Raw genomic sequence first — 21,892 nt, 5'->3', positions numbered from 1 at the left:
TTTTTAATGAGAGCTTTCTTTCTTCTTTGAAAGGACATAATCGGTTTCATTGATCGTTTATTTCCTTTCACGAGATTGCGTATTTTATTAAACGTCACATAATTCTCTCTAACAAAGAAACCTCGCAAAGTGTCACATTCTGATTTTAATAAAAATTTTCATATATGTAGATTACATAAATAAATGAATTTAGAAAATCACCCTTTATATTTCAAAAATATTCAAAATAAAAAATAAATCTTAAAATTAATAAATTTCAAAAAATTTTTTTTTAATATGACGTAGATAAATTTATTATATATCTTTTGTATAAATCTTTTGATAAGTAGTTATTGAGATATGAAAAAAGTTAAAACTGCTTTAAATATAGGGGATGATTTCACCCTTTAAAACCGTTTATTAGCCGCAATTGATATTTTCTAAATTTATCTATTTATATAATTTATATATACATACAAAGTTTCATTAAAATCCAAATTTGATTTTTTTTTTTACTTTACGAAGTTTGCTTATCTTACATTTCCTTGTGAAAAGCGAAGAAAGGCTTTTTTCGGTATATCTAAGAACAGTTAAGTTCATAAAAGATTGTATTGGGCGCTATAATCCCGATCCATCGATACACCACGCAGAAGGACGATACACGATTCTACGCACGAAACGAATCCGGGGAGTCGGGTCGTAACGAGTTCGATTATCCTGGCACGGCATGAGTCAGTCGTTCCTGTCCTGTTCCTGCAGCTACCTCCGCAACACGACGCACGCCCTCCGTTTCATTCCGCTCTCCGTATAACGGGTGTCCGGATTCCCAGGAGGTTTTCCACCCCCTTTTCAAGCCTCATTGCTATGCACCGCTCGAAACTCCGCTAACGACCTTACACCCCCCCCCGACCCGCGACCCCTCTGCCCCTCCGAATGTCATCTCGCACACGATTTTCAGTATCTAAGATCGCCTTCCGCTCGCTCGGCTCCTCGCGCGCGCGAATAGTACCGAGCCCTTTGATCGCGACGCGACAAAGTTCGCGAATCGTTCAGGAACTAGCGTGAATGAGTTCCTTGACGTGAACATAGGTAGGACTCCAGTTGTCGGAATAATATGATGGGAAAGTTTTCTCTTCTAAGGAAACTTGGGGGATCGGTAGAATGTTGGAGAAGTCGGAGGTAGCTTAAGTTGACACTCTGCAAAGTTGGAATGAATTCTGCACGTTTCCATGTACGAAATTCTCAAGTTTTTCCATTGAATTCCACTCGTGTGGTTTTTAGACGGAGTACCTAGACGATTTATTACAACGAATTAAATTTATTTCTCCCACACGAAAAAAAAAACTGATAGTTTTGCTGAAGTAACTAAAAATTTAGTTAGATATAAAATTTTGAAAGTAATTTTGTTGCACGCCATTCAAAATAATTACGTGGGAATTTCAAGCATCAGTAAAACTGCAAAAAGTTTTGTCATTTTAGTAATTAGCTTGAGTGTTCTGCATAATTATATTTTGATGGCCCAATAAATTATAGATCTCTTTCTAACTAAATTATTAGATTCAGCAAAACTGTCATTTCCGTGTGTTAATTATCGTAATAAGTTCGAAAGTAATTAAGTCCAAAAATATCTTTGTATCAACCAGTGAAATTAAGTATTATGAATTTTACAATTTTTTAGAAGAATGTATCAATAATTTGTAACGACAGAATAATCGATCTAAGGACTAATGAGTCTACAAAACATATGAATCTGCTAAAAAGGGAATAAAATCTATTACAGGAGGATAGTCTTTCCTCCCCTCCCTCCCCCCTCTCTCCTTCTTTCGTTCTCTCTTTCCTCTCTTTTATTCTTACACAAGCTCGCCGGAAACACTCAAGCTGAAGGACGAGGGTGTTCGGATCGCAAAGTTGGTCTTGTTAGGCCTGCAAAAGGGGATTCCGTTCAACCAACCGTGCTAGCCTTAAGGGTCCTTACTCCATCAGAGGCACGCTTCGTTTCTCGATTGATTCTTTATTTTACAATCGCCGTGGCCCCCCGCAAAGGGCAACGAATACATGTCCAGTGTAGGACGTAGGACACGCTGCCAGCCGTGACCCTTTCGTCTGCCAATTTCCGGTCGCCTTATGTCATCGTTTTCCACATCGCTTATTCGTCTCCGATGATTGTGACTATCGGACGTTACGTTATGCAATAGTAGTCAAAGCTTTTGGAATAGCTTGAACTCTAAAATGGAGAGAGTCCATCAGAAGCGTTTTGCTTTCGATTAAACATAATTTGATAACTTTATTATTGTTTTTTCTTCTCTACCGTCCGATGTCTCTTTCATTCGCATTAAAAGTGGTGAATCGGTTACTACAGTTTTAACAGAACAATATATTATTATATTATATACATATGTTATAATAAATCTTAAAAATATATATAATGTTTTTTTTTTATAAATGCACACATCACTTAAATTGAAAATGTAATGTCTATGTCCGCCTTTTGTTACTCGTCGCATAATTCATTTCAATCTTCTTTCTTCTCGCTCGCAGTAATCACCTATTTCCGTTCGATTTATAGAAGGAGGAGGCTCTACCGAGTCTTCCGGTTCCGGACCTCGAGACGACCTTGCAGAAATACTTGGCGCAGGTCGAAGCTATCACGCCGAATCACCTGGAAAAGACTCGAAGCTTGGTACGAGCCTTCCTGTCGGGTCCTGGCCCGAAACTCCAGCAACGTCTCTTCGAACGTAGACAGAAGGTGGCCAACTGGGTGAGTAACCAATTTTACACAAATATCAATTCAAACACAATGGTCGCATTTTCAAACAAATTACACTTAACTTTTATAAAATAAATAAAAATATATTTTCATTGAAATTGAATTGGAGGAGTTGATTCACTTCAGAAGAAAATTGTGTTTAGATTATATGCAATTTTGAGTCATGTTATTTTTCTTGGATTTACTTGGAATTCTATTTGTAAGCCGTCAATGTACCGAGAGATTTTGTCTACTTCTCTCCGTAACATTGCCGAGAAGACATCGACTCTGTCGGAAAGCCGAGTCAGACGGCGTAATCCGTAATACGGCCGTCGCTTTAAAACGAGGGTCTATCCCGTCGCGAAAAAGTAGAAGAAAAAACTGCGGTGTGTGTCACAGTCATGGGGATCGAACGGGAAAGAGATCCTCTCCGCGTCTAAGTGGCACAACACCATTTTCGTTTCAAGCTCGCGATGCCTCGAGAGAATTTGCTATTACACAGGGTGTTCGCCTATCGTTCGATCGATCGTAATATCTGCGAGAATGAGATCGATGCATATATAGAGCAAGTTAAAATAGAAAAATTTGAAAATCTAAACAAAACTTTAAAAGATGATATTTAAGTAACGTTTGAAAATTTTGAAGAAAATGTCTTGAAGGCGTAAACTTCAAAATAATGTAGCGTTATAATATAGTTATTTAAACAAGAAGAAAATTCTTTCGGAATTCTTTGTTTCCTAATTTTTTTCAATTGAAGCGTTATTGACGTTTAATTTTTTATTAACTTTTTACACTAAAAATTATGTTATTTAAATAGAGTTTATATTAAATTAATTATAAGAAATTAAGAGGCACAGAAGTAATTCTTTTTATAAATTCTGCCTAGCAAATTTTAAAATTTCGAATAAAATTTAAGTGACCTTTTATACAGATGGATAAATTCTTTATTGTATAAATTCTGTTTTATATCAAAATTAGGAAGAGTAAGAAAAATTTTTAGGATGAAAACGTTTGTTAATTTTTTACTTACGTAATTTTATTGAAAAATAGTGTATGATGTTACATATGAGAGTCAGAATAAAAGAATTTTTTCCAATAGAGAGAGAATAAAATTTAGATTTAATATAAATTCTATTTAAATAAAATAAAAATATTTAAAAATATTTTAGTCGATATATAAAGAATTAAATGTCAATAACTCTAGTTTTGTTTATATGCCTAATTGTGACAATATATCTCATTTAAATTCTGGCACTCGACACGTTCTCGTATACTTTAAGTTTTTGGGAGTGAAATTTCACTCCCAAAGAGTAAAGAATCATTCCAAATGGGAGTCAATTTTCAATCTGTATGGAGAGTGAATAATTTCACTCTCTAAAAGAACAGACTAAAATTTCATTCTGATAAATGTCTTAAAGTTTAGTTTTCCTACATTTAATCTAAAAATTATCAAGCTCATTTGACATATTTTTGCATAAAACGAACGAATATAGAAAAAAAAACATCGCTCTATCTTACGAAGCGAGATATTAATCATTAAAGTTGACATTTTACGTTAAGAAATTTACTCCTGAAGGAGTGAAGTTCATTCCTTGCCGCAACTATCACTTTTCCTTGGAGTAAAATTTCATTCCCAAAAATTTAAACTGTTCCTTGGCAAGAATCATCATTCTACACATTAAACATTATGAATAAGTAACACCCTGTATATTCCAAGCGAGCTCCTGGAGAGGCCCGGAGACGAAGTCGAGTATCCGCGCGCGAGTTCCCCGTGACTTTTGCTATCCCTCTCATCCCGTACGGTCGTTCCCATGGGATTCCCGGTTCGATGCATGCGCCGGCTATAAGCCGCACCTCGCACCCCCTCGTCGGCCCGAGCCCCCCCGTGGCACATAAATAAATAAATAAATGGATTTACGCGAGGGCCCCGGCGCCTCCCTCCTCCCCGTCTGCGTCACTCCACTCCACTCTTGCAACGCACCGGTGAAAGGGGATGGACGTAAGGGTCGTTCGGACTGTACCGGAACAATGCAAATATTGTCAGAGGAATGAGGGCGGGAAGGGTGACACACACGGAGCTACGTTCTACGTACATAAAGCGATTGCCAGGCGAAGAGATACCGGTGTCAACACTGATGACAACTATGTCAGTCAAAATGTATAAATAATGCACTTCACTCAAATTTGGAGTTACGGTTTCAAAATGTGTTCATTTTCTGGGAGAACTTGTCAAAAACGCAGTGACGGCACACGCCAGACATACCAAACGTATATATATATATATATATATTGGGTCATCTAAAAAGTATCCGCGGTTTTTAGATGACCCAATATATAACAAAAGTTGTGCAACGTTTTACTGTCAAGATAAAATAACTTCACAGAAAGGGAACAAGAGAAACGCATTACGGATTTACGTTTTACATAATTATCAAAAAGAGACAAATTGCGACGATCAAATATTTGTGAACGTTACTTGGATAGGGGTAAATTTATTTAGTTTTGCATTTTTCAACTAAAGCTTTGTATTCGATATAAATATCTTCTTACGAAGATACGAAGAATATTGTATGTTGGTTTTGTAAAATTTCCATGATTTAACGCGACAACCGCAAAATCAGAACGACTATAAATATAAGATTAATATGCTCGAGCAAAATTGAATTTCTATTCCTGTCAGACTTCTGTTACCTATAAAATTTATCTCGTATAAAATATCTGTCACTTGCGTATATTCAAACTAAAGTAATCAAGTAATAAAAATAAAGTACTAATTAATTAAGTGCAGCAACTCAATATCTTTAAATTGTTTGAACTTAATTTTTCCGAGAATTTCCGTCTCCCAAGATTGGAAGATATCTTTCTGTGATTTTTAACAGATTTCGTTTTGTCATATCTCATCTAAATTCTCTTCTCGCTCTGTGTAATACATCTGTTTACAAGCCAGATTAATTCATTCGCAATTTTATCTCGAAGGTATACATTTATAAGCAGCGCGATAATGCCTTCTTCTTTTCTCCCTTTTTCCAGCGGTCCTCCACAGAAATATCTCATTTCTTACCACTCCGGGAGAGCAATCTGTCCTTCTTTCCGCTCTTTCTCTCTCACGTAATTTTTCTAATTTAGCCGAATGGCCCATTCAGCATTGAGCGGGAGACTCGACCCGCACAATCGCCGGTCTGGGTTTTCGATTTGCTGGCATACATCCGGAAATACATTTTCGTTTCTCGTTTCTTTAAGGGTCGACCTCTCGCACTCCTGCCCTCGCTTTCCACTGCCACCAGTCCCAAGCGAAGTGTCGCGAAAAGCCAGACTGAAAGCAATTTTCTCGCCAACGGTGGCTGTCGCACGAATTGCCGCCGTTCCTTCGATCTTGCTTTCCCTTTCTCGCTATCTCTCCATTCATCTGATCGATGGGAATGCCCGCTCGCATTATCCAGTTACGCGTTTCGAGATGACACACCGGTCTTGTAAAAGCGAGCGCCGGTCAATTGAGGGACTCGTCGACTAAATTATTCGATCTTTCCGGAAATAATAGCAGAAAATCGAGTTTTCCAGAAAAGAGAAGAGGAAATTATTAACTAATCAAATTATATTAGCAAAAAGAATGTATTCTTAACATGATCAAATATTATTTTCATGTTTCATGACCTTTAAAAAAATAATTTTTTTTTTATTATTTGACGATTTTGATGATTTTTAAAAATCATCCTTTTCGACGATTTTTATATTTCATAAAACTTTCACATTAAATGATTGATAAGTTAATGATTATCTAACTTATTCATGATAATAACTCATGTTTTTTTTTAATTGTGTCATTATTGAAGTAATGGCGTGATGTTAAGATTTATATTATGAGAAAAAAATTTCGATTGTGTGTGTGTGTGTGTGTATGTCCATTATTAGACGTGTCTTTGACTAGTTTGCGATTTTAATTAACCACCTGAGCGTAAATCTTTATCCCTTCTACCCAGCGGCATCTTCTTTAACCCCTGATATTTTTTTCGCGTTTGTTCTCCGATGATAGTCGTCAACTTTGCAGGGTGAGAAAAGTATGAAGGCATCGTAGAACACAGGGGTGGCCAAACCTAAAACCTCGGGTCGGATTGTACGCCTGATGGTCGTTTCGTGCACGTCGCGGACGAGTCGCGATGGCGACGGTAAGCTAATATTACGGTGCCCCGCGGCGAACTGGAAAATCTCATTGGGGCCTCCATTATTCATCCGCAAGCCCGAGTTTGCCGACTCCCTTCATTCGTTCGTTCGTTCATTCGTTCGTCGGTCCGTCTGTCCGTTCGTCGTTTCATAGTTTCCGCCGTGATAAATTCAATTCGAATTACAAACGCCCGGAATTAATCCCCTCCCCCTCCCCCTCCCCTTCGTCGTCACCCTCGACCTTTCTCGCGTTCTCCTCATTCACAGTTCACAACCGACGCGACGAAAACGATGCGATTAACTGCCTCGTGACTTTACCGGAATGAATCGTCTATGAATTTACGAAGATCTTCAGGAAACTAATTTTGCATCTCGTTTCAAACTGCAATTCTCTTATAGAACTTGCACAATACCTCGCCATTATTTTTCGAAATAGACATTCCTTTTAAAGAGGTTGCTTTTTAAAAAGAAAACGTATTAGGGGTCATGAATTTACATTTACAAATTTGTACAAAATGAATTTGCGTTATTACAGTGAAAATATGCTATTAATTGTTATTTAATTTCTGTCTCTGAAAACTTATCAAAAAATTCTTTGTTTTCACTTTTACAACAATTATACAAAACTTAGAAGCGTTTTGTTTTTTTTTTCCATCAAGAAGAAATCCACATCAAATTGATCAAAGATCTTAAAAAATAATACAATAAAAAAGTGAAATAGTCCGACAAATAACACAAGTTACTGCAATAATTGAGAAGATAAAAAAACTTTTTTTTCAATATTTGATTAACAATATTCTATTATTATAGTTTATTACTTATAGCTTACTACATAATATCTTGGTAATTATTTGCACTAAATATTGAGGAGTTCATATGTTAAAACGCGTGCGAAAGTAACGCTGTTGCTCTCCGCAAAAACGATTAAAGTAGATGTATCCTCCCCAAGGATACAAGAGGGTGGAATAAGCGGATAGGATGGAAGCAGGTGGATGCTATCCAGAAATATCGCGAGCACGTGCAAATGGCCGCGTGTCGAGACTCAGGAGGGATCTTCTTCTGCGGGGAACCGACAAAGTCTCATCCCTACAAGGAACTGGGAAAGGAGTGAAGTACGGAAAGGAGAAGCAATAAACTTTTATGACCGTAAGCTCTCACTTGCGCGGATGGTCGTTCCTGCACGCGAGCATCCGAAACTTGGGAGGAATATAATTTCATTCCTCGACTCGCAAAATTGTTGCAGAGGAAGACGTTTATATCAGCGAACGAAGAGATAATTTAATGGCTCGAGATATATTCGCGAAATAAATATCAAGGAACGATAAAAAGGATTATGTAAGAAATTATTAAAAAGTTATAAAAATATTTTTTTTTATTTTCTTCAAAAAATATTTTGTATAATATATTGTCTTAAAAATGTCTTTTTTTTTTAAAGAGCTTTTCAAAATGTTGAATAAAAGAACCGAATAATATTTACCTACTGCGCTCGTAAATGTCATTTTTAAATATTTTCGAAAGGAATTATAAAGCGGTTTTTAATCTGTTTAATTTCATCTTTCATTTAGTTCTTTCATTTAGTTCTTTTATTTAAATAAGTGAATCATTCAATTATTTAATTGACATTAAAATTCAACGGTGAAATATCTCTGAGCAGTTTAACGGAACAGAAAGCTACCGATTCGACAAACTCTGTGTGCAAGTATTTGTTACATCCACTTTCCGCGGATAAGAGAACGCGGAAAACTACTGTCAAACTGAACAACCAAGAAGAAAGGAAACTTTTCCCAGGGAGAAAATACACGAAAAGAGGAAACCGGCTGATCCCGCGAAGCCGAGCGTTTACCGTAACGAGTGGATCGAAAGCTAAACTGAGCTGGTGCTTTTTCGAAAGAGGGATGTCCCCGCCCTAAAGTACGTAACTTTTCTTATGAATCCCTGCGGACAGGAGAGAAAACGCGGAGGTGAACGAGGGTGGTCGTTTTATTCCACAATCCACCAAGCGCCAGGAGAAGGAACTCGTCTCGCGTAAAAAGAAAATATTTCTCGTCGACACGCAAGAAGCGGTACAAAGGATCCTAGTTGCGCTTCCTTTCTTCCTTCCTTCCTTCGTATTTCGTTTTCTTTTTTCTCTATTTTAGGTCTTGCTCAAGGACCTTTCGGTGTAGCAGGCGATAAAGTTGAAACCTCGACTAAATCGATATACTACGGGGATGTATGTTCTTTTTTCCGTACCTTTATGGCAGCTATTTGCACGATTTTTTTTTTCTTTTCTTTTCTTTTCTTTTCCAACAACGTGTCTCGTCCCCGAAGACCTTTGATCTCAATTATATGCATACAGTACTTTAATTACATTTCATTAATTAATCATCAGATATTAGCGAGAGTTGTATAAAGTTTGTAATAATTACGAATATTTATTTAGTAGTCAAATTTAGAAAAAAAATTACGATTATTATTTAGCTTCAGCAGAAAATCGCGGTATTGTATCCCATAAACGCTACCATCATTATTGCTTTCAGAGAAGCCAAAGTATCTTATTTGCAACAAACGTTAATTTAAAAGCGTGAAGGTAAACGTGAGTAAGAAAACAAAATTATCGCTTATGCCCCGTGGTATCGGAGGGTTTGAAAGGACATTTTCACGCTTTCAAGCCATTCAAGTATCGATGATGCTCGAGGTTGAGCGTGATTACTGACACGCAATCTTGCGATGTAAAACCGCGACAGATAAATGTACAAGGTGTTGGAGAACTACGGTACTTTTTTTCTCAATCCGTACGTAACTGAATTATTGATTGAATTAATAATATTTCGAGTGGAGCCAGCCAAAGGTTTAAAGACGCATAATATAATAAAATAAATGATATAATTTTACATCTATAGCGAATTTTAAGTGAATTTTTGTCAAATAATATTATTTTATCGCATAATGTTAATTATCAAAATACTTATTATTAAAACTTTTATGTCAAAAGTCACACAATAGTGTCTTACGAGGCTGTTGTCTTGAAAAATTTCTTGAAAATTTATCAAGCGCTTTGTAATTAAGTGAAAGTACGCAACTTTCGGTACATCCCGTATATGCGATGGTAATATACACAGCATTGCGTCTTCATAAATAGCTGTTGGCTTGACACATTCGAAGGAGATAAATACCTACATGCGTCACACTTTAAGACGAGGATACGACCCGCGGCAAAATTGTATCTCTCTTGCGGTTCTGATGCCATCATACCACCAGGTATGATATTATCCTGCTTAAATTAAATTATAGTCATCGGTGACTTTATTTGTCAAAAATTCTGATGCAAATTAACAAGCAGTGATTTTATTAAAATTGCTTTCGTATTTTTGAAAAATGTTTTCAATTTATATATTGAGAAAATAATAGAAAAAATAGTCAAAAGACTAGTAAAAATATCTATTATAAAATATTCCATATTTTTTTCACGGGAAAAATGATTTTGTTGGATACAGATCTGAAAATAATTTTATTGAACTATCAAAATAACTTTGTTTGTCGAAGTAATTTTGAGAAAACTCAAACTAGAAAAATCATAATTTTTTATATCATTGTTTATCGTTTTCTAACATAATTTTATTTTGCAAAACGTCATATTTAAGGTTTTCATGTCTGATAATATTTCCTGTGAATTTATATAATTTCTAATTTAAGCTAAGTACGCTGATTATTTGTCCTGAAACATAGTTCTATAATTGAAACTAAAATAGTAATTAAATTGACAAATAATTTAATATTATTGCTACAAATAAACATTTTAGAAAGCTGTTAATGATCTGATGCTAATAAACATCTTACAAACAAACTATAAATAATTTAATCTCATCAATCTATCTTCATAATTTTTAATAATTATCTTGATAGTCCAACAAAATTATTTTCTGATTTGTATCCAGCAAAATTTTAAATCTTTCAAACAAAATTCTTCTTTTTTGTATTGCAAGAACAACGTCAGAAAGGTAAAGAAAAAAGAACAGATTAAATTAGATTTGACTTGATTTAAATAAATCCGTATGATGAATACCGTATGATGAATTCAAAATAGGAAGAGATACCCAACGTGGTTGATCCGTGTTCGTGAACAATCGCGTGTCTCTGAATGGCGTCATGGCATCACACTTGCTAGCTACTTGGCCTAATCTTGGCAATTTAAATGTTTGTCCCCGACACGCAGGTCCGCTATGGGATCGTGTATCGCTCGACTTAGGGACGCGTTCGGTAATCCCTTGTTGAAACAGTGCTAAGCCCTTACGGATTGTCTGCGGGATCGCTACGGCGATACGACAGCGAGTGGCCTATCCGAAGGGCGGCAACCCCTATCCGATGTTTTCGCTCTCGCGGTTTTGTCCTGCTCGTCTCGCCTTTTACTGCTCGTTAACCGCGTTTCATGGATGTTCGTCACGTCTGTTCATTCTATTTCAACTTAAAATTGGAAAATGTTTTTTTGTTTGAGAATTAATCGCAAAAGCATGTTCAGTGGTGTAGTGCGAGACACACTACAACAAAAAGTCTTTATGATTTTATTTTACTCTTTTCCTTCCCGATTTTCCAGGAACGATAGAATAGAATGGAAACGAGCCCAAGAGACACAAACGATCGGAGTAAAACGAATGCCATTCGCGAAATTGGCATATTGTCGATATATCCGATATGCAATGTATAAATCGTTCCCACGCGAACAAGGGATGCACGAAGCCAATCTCACCCGGGAGATCGATATGCGATGAACAATAATGTAAGGCGGAGACAAATGACTCAATGATCCTAAAAAAATTCGCGAATAATTTGAAAGGAAATAATGCAAAACACTACGATGATTCCACAGAGATTCGGAGGTGTTATTTCATGAATTTATACGTAACATTACACGTAACTAGAAAGAAGCGTTTTTCATACATATTAACAATATATTAACAATTAAAAAATTTTTTATCCAATAACAATCAAAAACTAGAGATAAGACTATAAGAGTTGCAATTAATAATGTGTTAATAAATTATTTAAAACAAAGTGTCTTTAATAAAATCTTAAGTACAATGTATATAGTATCGTGATTACGAACGTTTCGACTTCGTTTTGTAAACCACCGTAAGCATAAAAATACAAGTAAATAGTTATCTCTCAAGTCTAATTTACAATGTCCTCTTTACTTTCAGTTCTTTTCCTATTTTTTTACTATTTTTTATTTGTCTTTTTGCTTCTTATCCTGTCGACTTCATTTTCTAGGCTAAAAAAGAAAAGAGATAAAAGTTGACGAACCTTGAAAGAGACGAGGAACACGGTTGTTGATAAAACGATCACAAAGAGGTAAAAAGTAAAAAGTAAGAAGGAAGAAACGGGAAAAAAAGAGCACATTGTATATCAGGTTTCAGTTTGTACTAATACAGATAAATCGGTGTAAATTAGTTGTACACATGAAAGCTTCTAAAGGACACTTCAACGATAGTTCCATTGCCATTTCCGGAGAAGCTAATTAAGTCAGGGAAAATTCTTTACTCAAAAGAGCATTTATCAGCTTGTACGGAAGATCCAGAATCCTCTCAGCGCGACGCCTCCTCTTATATTCCAGGAGCACTTAAGAGTGCAAATATTTATGGTATCTTCCAGTCTCGAGCGAAAAACAAAACTCTCCTCTCCCGAAGAAGAAGATGAACACGAGGAGGAGAGGAATCCGTCTCTTCCTCTCTTTCTCTTGCTCCTTCTTGTTCTCTGTCTTTCTCTCTCTTTCTCATCGAGTAGATATACCCCGTGGGATTAACCTTTAATTCTATCCCGTCTCGACAGCCCCTTTTTCGTCCTTGAAGAAGGGTCCTCGGCGTGCGTATCAAATGCCCTCGACATGGGCCAAGAACAAGACCGAAATGAAATTTTCGAAATGGCTTGACGAGCGGCTTGGTTTACGAGATTGGTTGCCTTTGCCACGTCGCTCGAAGAGATATTAAAAGCTAAAAAAAGGAATAAGACAGTATCTGTTTTAAACGAAGAGATATAGTTCTAGAAGATTATTTATGATAGTAATAAGAATTATTTCAAACCGGCTTGACGAAAACATGTTACGTAATAAATTGATTATTTATATGAAGATATTCGAACTATTAATAAGTGCTGTGCAAAATAAAAATATAGTTTTATATATATATAGAAGCTAAAAGGGATGTTTTCAAAAAAAGTGCACAATTTATTGTTACTAATTTATATCGTTGATAGTATTTTAAGAGACTTATTAGTATTGTTATTAAATTGTCATATTATTTAATTTGTCATATTATTTTAGCTTCAGTTTATGATTGCGTTTCAAGTTCGACAGTAATCAACAGATAGAATAGTTTTGCTAAAGTATTTAGAAATTTAAATATAAAATATAAATATTATTAACCATCAAATAAGGTCTATAACACTCGATTATATTTAGCCATTATTTATCTATTTGATTTACTTATATATATCAGTAAATAGAAAGTAAAATAATTCAATCTAATAACAATGCTAATAAGCATCTTAAAATACTAGCAACGATATAAATTAGTAACAATAGAAAGTAAATTGGAATACGTAAATAAATATGGTCAAGAATAAATCTTGATGCCTAATAATATTTATATTTTACATTTAAATTTGTAGCTATATATACATAGCTCGAATTTGAAGAAATCACAATCTATAGTTAATTCAAAACTTTTCCATTATCACGCGAATGCAAGGGACAGACTTGTACGAACGCAGTTGGGGAAATCATCCCCGAGTTTGGGCGTGTACATGCAAGAAGGGACGACGGCGGCAGGGCAAGCCAGGTGGATCGATCGCAGGTTGCTTACGGCGGTCCACAAACCTTCGCGAGCCACTGTGCACGAGTTCCTGTCCTTAGGGCCGCGACACAGACTTTTGCATAACTGCATTTTGCAATACAGTGCATAAGAGAACCAACGAAAATTCTTCTTTTCCGTGAAGTGGAAGGAAAAGAAGGGTTCAAATCGGTTGATTCTCTTGTGCGTTATACTTTAGCCCGGATCTACTAATAGATTTTTAAGCCTTAAGCTATAAGAAATGGACGAATCGATCATTCTTCTCGCATTCGGCTGTAATTGGTCAGTTTCTTACGGCTTAAGATTTAAAAACACCTATTGTAGATCCAGACTTATGCAAAGGTCTGTGTCGTGGCCCTTAGCCAGCGAAAGGAGATACATTTGCATGTGTACGTAATGTACGTGGAGAGTTTGCAGAGAGTTTGGCGTTGTTTAATTCGTTCGCACGTAGCAACATCCTTCCGCAGCGTTGCGGTGATGGTCTACTTTCGAAATCTCTCTTGGCGGATGGTAATTAAATACCCGATGAACGGCTTTGGGAAAATTCAGACTCGCGTAACGTAACTCGTTAGAATTCAGAAAAGAGTCCGCCGTTGTTACTTTCACGCAGGGCAACGAGACGTTGTGGACTCGATGGAACGACGACTCTCGCGAAGAAACGTCGCAGTTACGCTAAGTTGCGTTAAGTTGTTGGAATTGTGACAGTTTTGTCAGATTTAATTTTCAATACCGGAGAAAGAAAGATTCTATTTTGCATGGATAATTCCGAAGAGAAAAGGAAATTCGCAATTTCCCACATTTTCTACAGATATAATGAATAATTCCATACAATGATTGATAGTATTGATCGAATATTGAGAAAGGATACATTGAAACTTTATTTGCTTAAATTTATTACAGTTTTTTTTATAAAAATATAGATACTTGTAGATTGTTTGCCTGATGAAGATATTATGATATAGAGATATCATAAACCGCGTAACTTCCTTCAAGAAAATATTAATGAAAAACTTCAAAAGTAAATATTCTCTAAATAAAAACGTTAAATTTTTTCAGTGCTTGTCAATGATTTAACGTAATATAAACAATGATTTTTATTGTGAGAATATTAATCGTGAGAATCACAATTATACACTGAATAAGATTTGTTCAGCATTAAAATCTCTTGTAATGTCAATCATTAAGAAGAAATATCTGACAATCATATGTAAAGTAATAATAATAATAATAAAATAAAAATAATGTACCTACATGGAAAAATAATTTTGCTGAAGTATCAAAAAATTTAATTAAATGTAGATAATTTTATTTGAATCATCACCATCTAAATAATTATATAGAACTCTTAAACTAAGTTGCTGGAATGTCAAAACTTGCGGTATTGTTATGGTTTAAGCGGTCTGTATAATTATTTTGATAGTTCCAAACGAGTTAATTAGAACTGCATCCAGCTAAACGTTTAGATACTTTAGCGAAACCGTATTTTCGGTGTGTGTAATGTATCCAAAGTTACTTTTTAAGTCCGAAGTTCTGTTTTTGGCAGTACAGGCGAAACTTGAATACAATATTACCGTAAAGGAATGAGAGATTGATCCCGAACGAAGATTATTCGGCATAAAAAATCGTATTTTTGATCAAATTACATAAAATTTATGAAAAACCTTAGAATTCATGTTAAATATGTAGAAGAAAAAATAGAAATCATTTGCCTCGTTATTTCGATACTTTTTAATACTTTTGTTTTTATAATTTTATATCGAAGCGGAAATATGTATTATTGACTGTTGCAATTCTTGACGAGATGATAATAGGTTAATAGATCTGTTTGCGTTGCTTGCACTCTTTGCATTCAGCATCTGTGCCTTTTCTAATTTCAACGCCCGGATCTATTTTTCTAACAATATCACTTTAAGTGCAAAAATTTTGGGGGACTTCAAGCGATGCGAACAGATCTAAGTGACCTAAAAAAAAATACCCGAGTAAAAAACTGTCAATGTAAGAGGAAAAAAACCATTAGTTTCCGAGTTTTTTACCGAAAAATTCTAGTATTTTTCCATCGTTTACATCTCTGCTCGAGGTGCAAGCTCGACGTTCTCGCAGAGAGGTGTCCTCAACGGTAACGATGAGAGTGCGCAGAATCCGGGGTAACGATTGCAGGCAGGAGAGCACCGGAGGCGGCCATAGCGCACGCAGGTAAGGCGAGGTAAGGCTCCTAATTTGGGTCACCGCGACCTCGTCCCAAAGGCCGGACTTGCTAGAGGTTACGACCCGCTTAAAGAGCCGGATCGATTCGCATCGACCGACCTGCTGATGTGACCAAGCCGGCTGATTTGTCTCCTGCGTGCAATGCCGTGATTTCGGATCAAAACCGAGCCATAACATCACGGTCAAGTCTCGATCGCGGTATCAAGTGAGACAACAGGGGGATGTACAGCACATTGTGAACATTTCAGACGTGTTTTTACGAAACACGTTGAACGAGTATCTCTCTCTGCCCGTCTTGTTACTTTCGAGCCAACGGAAGATGAAATCGAATCGACCGTATCTAACGTTGGAGAGATTCCGTTTCGTTCTTCATTTATGCTGACGCTGACGTATGATTCTTATATCATGTTCTCTCAGAATAATATCTGCGCAGCGTACAGTTCCGACTTTCGTCTGACATTCCATCGTGGCATCGCCTATGCGATAGCAAAATTGATACGTCTTTTCACGAAGCAAACTGCATAATGAAAAGAAAATATGAGAAGACAGCCTGAAAAGTTTGAATTTCCAAATATTCTCTAAATCAATATTGTATCTTTTCAGTGTCTGTGAATATTTAGCGTAATATGAATCCCGCTGAATATTAACTAACGATAACTTTACACCGATATTATAATTTCTCACTCAACAATATAAATGTAAATGTAATATACAGGCTTCTAATTTGCAAAGCAAAATTTGAAAAAGGACGATACAAGGTGTCACAAAATTGTATAATTATCTTTATCTAAATTAACTTTACAAATCAAAAGAATACATTTCGACCTATACTCGGTTTTTATCAGTTATTTTAAATTATAAACTAGAAGCTATGATACAAATTTTTTACTCAACGTATATATTGAAAGAGAGTGCAAATAAAACGAAACCAATTGATTTAATGATAAAGATAATTATACGATTTGGTGATACTACCTCTTGTATTGCTCGTTCTTTATCCTTTTTTAATATAAACGTAACACACATTGTTATAACAGTTGAGTAAGACATTAAACATTATGTTACTCTTAGTTGATTTACTGGGGATGATTTTCGTTGTGAAAGAATATTAATCATGAAAATCATAGTATGTCCAATAAGAAAGCTATCAAAGGAAGACCCGCGAGTTCAGGCTACGACGAAACTTACAGATCTTACTGAGCTTACAGGAAAGTCTCCCTGAATCCGCAGAGTGTCTAACTAAAAGCTCAACTACTCACAGGGGTTTCCTTCTACGCGCACTTTTTTTCTTCCTCACAAAGAAAGCACGACGAAAGAAGGGACAGGGAAATTAATTCGAGATTTTCCAAGGCCGGAAACTCACTCCGAGATTGAGAACATACGCTTAGTTAATCCTCGCGGTCGCGAAGAACTTCTTGATCCCGTTTTCCTCGCGGATCAACGGATCCCACGTGCACGCGGAATCCATCGAAGTCTCCTCGTCGAGGTCTCCGGCAATCCGGCTTCCTATTCCTACACCGCCGGGATCGATCGTGGCTTCCATTTGCGAGCGCAGGATGTCCATGAATCTTCCATGATAAATCGCTACGAGCTACAAGCTGGGGAAAGGAATTTTTGCCAATATTCTAACAATTCGGAACGAATGTAATAAAAAATGGAGTCAAAAATTTATTCACATATTTCAGGAAAGATTATTCAACTTGTAAAAAAAATTATTTACGTGAAATTTAGGCGAAATTTTGTCTTAAATCTGCAATTACCACTGATAATTATTTTTTCGCAAAGTATCAGAAAGTGAAACAATTGACTTAATTAATGAGAAAATAATTTTACTCGAAAATTATTAATTACTTTTATAAGCCCCAGCATTGCGTTTAATTATTTTTCCTCTGAATCTTTTAAAGTGAACAATCACCGAAAGTTATGTAAGCAGTTTGATAAAGAGGATCTTTACGATAATGAAAGTTGTAAAGTACCTTTCTATTAAAATGGAGAAGAAAATGAGATTACGTTTCCGATATAAATGATAGACAATTACTCAGCAGTTCCCTATTCGATTATCTCATGGCGGACAAAGAATCGGAAGTTAACCGTAATCGCCGGTATTTCCATCGTGACAAAATGCGATTCCCATATAATTAGCACTTTCGCGCCCACGATAATTCGCGATGTGCGTTCGCATGTCGGAACAAATTATGCATGCGCTACGTATATCCGTCTGAGTGCAGCAAAGAGCTAATAAGAAAATGAGAGTTCTGGGCTCATTACTCGGTACGTTAGTCTATTAGACAAGACGCATGCACGATATGATATTTATTACGAAGAGTGAAGTACACATTGAAAGAAAAGTATTTGTGTCTGTAAAATAATTATAGCTAGTTACTTCATTTTTATGGTCATTACTACTATAATATTATATAGTAGTAATAACCAATATAATATTTATAATTCGTTCAAACATGAGAAAATTATATAAATTATGATAATTTTAAATATTAATATAGTAAAATATCAAGATACAAATAGTAAATAAAATAAACATTTTTATTCAATAAATACAATCGCAATATAATTATAGTAAATATAATTATTTTCTTATAATTATATTAAATTTAATTATATTTATGTGGTAATAATAACTAAAAAATATGTTAAAAACAAACTAAAGATTTTCAAGCAGTGTGTGATAATTATTAATAGTACAATGGACATTTGCATAGTAATTATATAGTTATAAATATATAGTTGTCCCAAAAAATGACTATAAATTATTATAATTATTATAATAAATTATTATAATATTATTATAATTAAATTATGATAATTGCGATTATTTTTTTCTCTCAGTTTTGCAAAACGTTCCGTATTTTAGCATCACTGAAATATTTCAGGATCATCTACTATATTAATTCGTTTCATATGTTTTCATTACGATGCAATCTGAAATTTTCACAAATTGTTTCCGGCGATCTGTGAACGCATCGCAAATCTTTCGCAAGTCAGTTCCGTACGCGGTATTGTACTCGACAATTAATTGCATAACGCTAACGAAAATATGTCAAGTTAATTAAGCTGAGTAAAATGGTGTAATTAATTTTGCAATTAATTTTGTGTTTTAATAGGGCAGAAAGAAGTTGATTAAAGTGCACCTCTGTGCTTGTTGTTAGAATATACTAGAAAAATTGAATAAAATTCCGACGTTGTTTTCACAAGCTGTTTCGTTATAACAGTATCAGAATTACAGCACGGAATTTATTTAATGGAAAATCAAACGAATTTCGTCGTAATTGTGGTCGCGTATTATTGTGGTTCGACGTCGTAGAATTAGAGCCGATGTCTAACCAAGCGATTTGGAATTAATACCGCGTTCGAGCCGAGTGGATGCAACGCGTAATTAACTATCGTAAAATCGCCCTCAGATTTCTTTGTGCGGTTGCGAGCGTCATTTACTTCCATGTGATCATTAATATTATTCGAATTGTAATGTTACATCAAAAGAACAATTTTGTTAAAATATCTAAAAATTTAGATAAAATATAAAATCTGAAAATAATTGTAAAATAATTATATAGAAAACTCAACCGTAATAGCTCGAATTTTCCACATAATTATTTTGATGGTTCAACAAAATTGTTCAGTTTTAAAAACTAAAGATTTAACTACATGCAAATTTAAAAATAATTTTGTTGAATTATTTAAATAATTATATAGGACGTTCAAGCTGATTGCTATAGAATATCAAAAATTTCTAATATTCATTTTGACCGTCCTATATAATTATTTTAATAATCTAACAAAATTATTTTCAGATTCGTATCCAACTCAATTTTTTTATATTGCAGCAAATTACTTCGTAATAGCACCTAGAGTGACATGCGTTGAAATGATGATCTTACTTTATACTGTTTTACACAATCGATGTTTTACTCTATGCGAATTGTGGCGCTTCGCGTAAAATGGATTGGCGATGTGCACCGAATGCACTGCGGATCGTTCAGTTTCCAATTGCATTTCGTAATTACGGTGATACGCAACCCGTGCGATGTTAGCACGTCGAGCACGTCGAAGTATACGGTTGTAAGTGAAAATTGCATGTACGGCAAAACAAATTCCGAGACGACGAGACGAAATTGCATCCGCAATAGTTGTAATTCTACGCTGGCCTCGTTGCACGCACAATCTTTTTTCCAGCGAGAAATGCTTTTCTCGAAACGTGTAACTCTTTTACGACCTCTCTCTTCGAGCCGGCTGTTCATTTTCTAAGCATGCTACGTCGTTGCATATATCAGTTTCGGGGAATTCTGAAAGCTTTATGAAGAGATATTACGGGTTACGTGCACTCATGATATATTTAACGCCAAACGTAGCCGACCGATTCTCCTTTCGTTCTGACATTGATCGCACTCCAAATATACGCAGATATAGTCTCGAGATTGGCGTTAAAAGTGTTATAAAAATGCAATTCTGCATAGAACGGAATCGATTTGTAAAATTATTTCGTTCTAATACGTTATACTCGCGTGATTATACATGCTCGAATAAAAACGGAAGTCTAAAATTTCATGTCAATATTTGCATCGAGTTTAAATGAAATAATAAAAATATATATATCTGCAGTCATCTAGGTTTTATTTGAACAGTGCTCTATTATCGATGATTTCTTCAAACTGCTGTCCAGATTTTCAAAAATTATAATTTTACACACGTATTACGGCATTTACAGTTTATATTTATATTTGGATAATTAATTAATTGTGAAACCATCAGTGATAAGCTCCGAAACAAAAATAAGGCTTGGTTGTTCACTTATTACTTAACTTATGGTTAAATTTAACTTAATAATAGTAATAAAAATTGTATTTTTCAATTTAATTTTAATCACTAAACTGATGATTTAGTGAATGACTTTTAAAGTTACTAAGTACAAAGTCATTAGTTTGGTGATTAATCATAACTAGGAAAACACAATTTACAATATCATCAAGTTAAGTGGAGTTAAGTCTAAATCACAAGTGGATAATGAAAAACCCGAGCCTAAATCTAGTAAGCTTTATACCATAAGATATTGGACAATGTGAGTAGTCGAATGTGAGGAGAATAATCGACTCTGACTTCTTGATTTCCTATATACGGTTTGAAGCTTACTACGCTTATTGTGTTCGAGACTAATTGCGTGGAACCGGACAACAATTTGAAGAAATTGATATAATAGCGCACTATCCAGTCAATTAGTTCGCAACTGTTTCGCAACTGTATACAGTTATACATATAACAGGCATCTCACTAACGTGTCATATTTCAGCAGGACGCTGCAACGTGCACCTTTACGCTCCGGGTCGATCGTGTCAGTAAAGGGGTGTTTCATCTTTGTTTTTTTTTTTTTAAATTTCATCTCACGTACTGCAGAGAGCTTCCCTATCTGCGTACGCGACCATGTATTACTGAAGGGATAAAGCGAGGAAGGTATCCATCGATTTGAGAACGCATAAGAGTTCCCCTGATGACCCGACACCGATGGTCGCACGTTTTCACCGTAGCTAATGAAGTATCGCGTTAAACGGGGGAAACTCGATATACCGTGTACACTCGTCGTGCGAGTTGTCTGAAATACGAGCGGTTTCGCGCTCGGGGAGCTGCTGATGAACAGGAGTCCGCCAAATTTTCGCGAGGCTTATAACGTGTATAGAACGGCGCTAGAAGTGCTAGAACGATCGAAAAACTGTACGGATAAATCAGATGAGATCAATTTTTCTTCGTTGTTTCTTTAAACGAATATACACAGAGAGAATTATCTTGTAAAGATACCTTTTTGGTCAATCAAAAATTATTAAATTGCAATTTAATAAATAACATCCCTACTCTGGTTCTGCTCACGATTGCGTTTCAAGACTGAAAAAGATTTCGACGCTCAGGGTGCAGTATCAGACATGTATATAAATTCATACAAATATATTTAAGTAGTAAGATCTACTTTGATCGG

General features: G+C 35.4%; 1 protein-coding gene and 1 long non-coding RNA gene across 9 annotated transcripts in view; one reads left to right on the top strand and one right to left on the bottom strand.

Moving 5' to 3' along the window:
• Nucleotides 1-21,892, top strand: part of ChAT (Choline acetyltransferase) — a 95,824-nt gene that overhangs the window by 44,186 nt on the left and 29,746 nt on the right. For all 8 annotated transcript variants that reach the window (XM_087412387.1, XM_087412390.1, XM_087412386.1 and 5 more), the window contains one exon: nt 2,546-2,737. In XM_087412387.1, coding sequence (XP_087268513.1) covers nt 2,546-2,737 — 192 coding nt within the window. The remainder of the gene's footprint in view (nt 1-2,545; nt 2,738-21,892) is intronic.
• Nucleotides 1-21,892, bottom strand: part of LOC147907610 (uncharacterized) — a 66,011-nt gene that overhangs the window by 33,068 nt on the left and 11,051 nt on the right. The gene's annotated exons all lie outside the window — the stretch shown is intronic.

The sequence above is a fragment of the Acromyrmex echinatior genome, chromosome 13, assembly GCF_024713525.1.
Source record: "Acromyrmex echinatior isolate Ae372 chromosome 13, ASM2471352v2, whole genome shotgun sequence".
Classification (NCBI taxonomy): domain Eukaryota; kingdom Metazoa; phylum Arthropoda; class Insecta; order Hymenoptera; family Formicidae; genus Acromyrmex; species Acromyrmex echinatior.
This window is presented reverse-complemented; position numbering and strand designations above follow the sequence as displayed.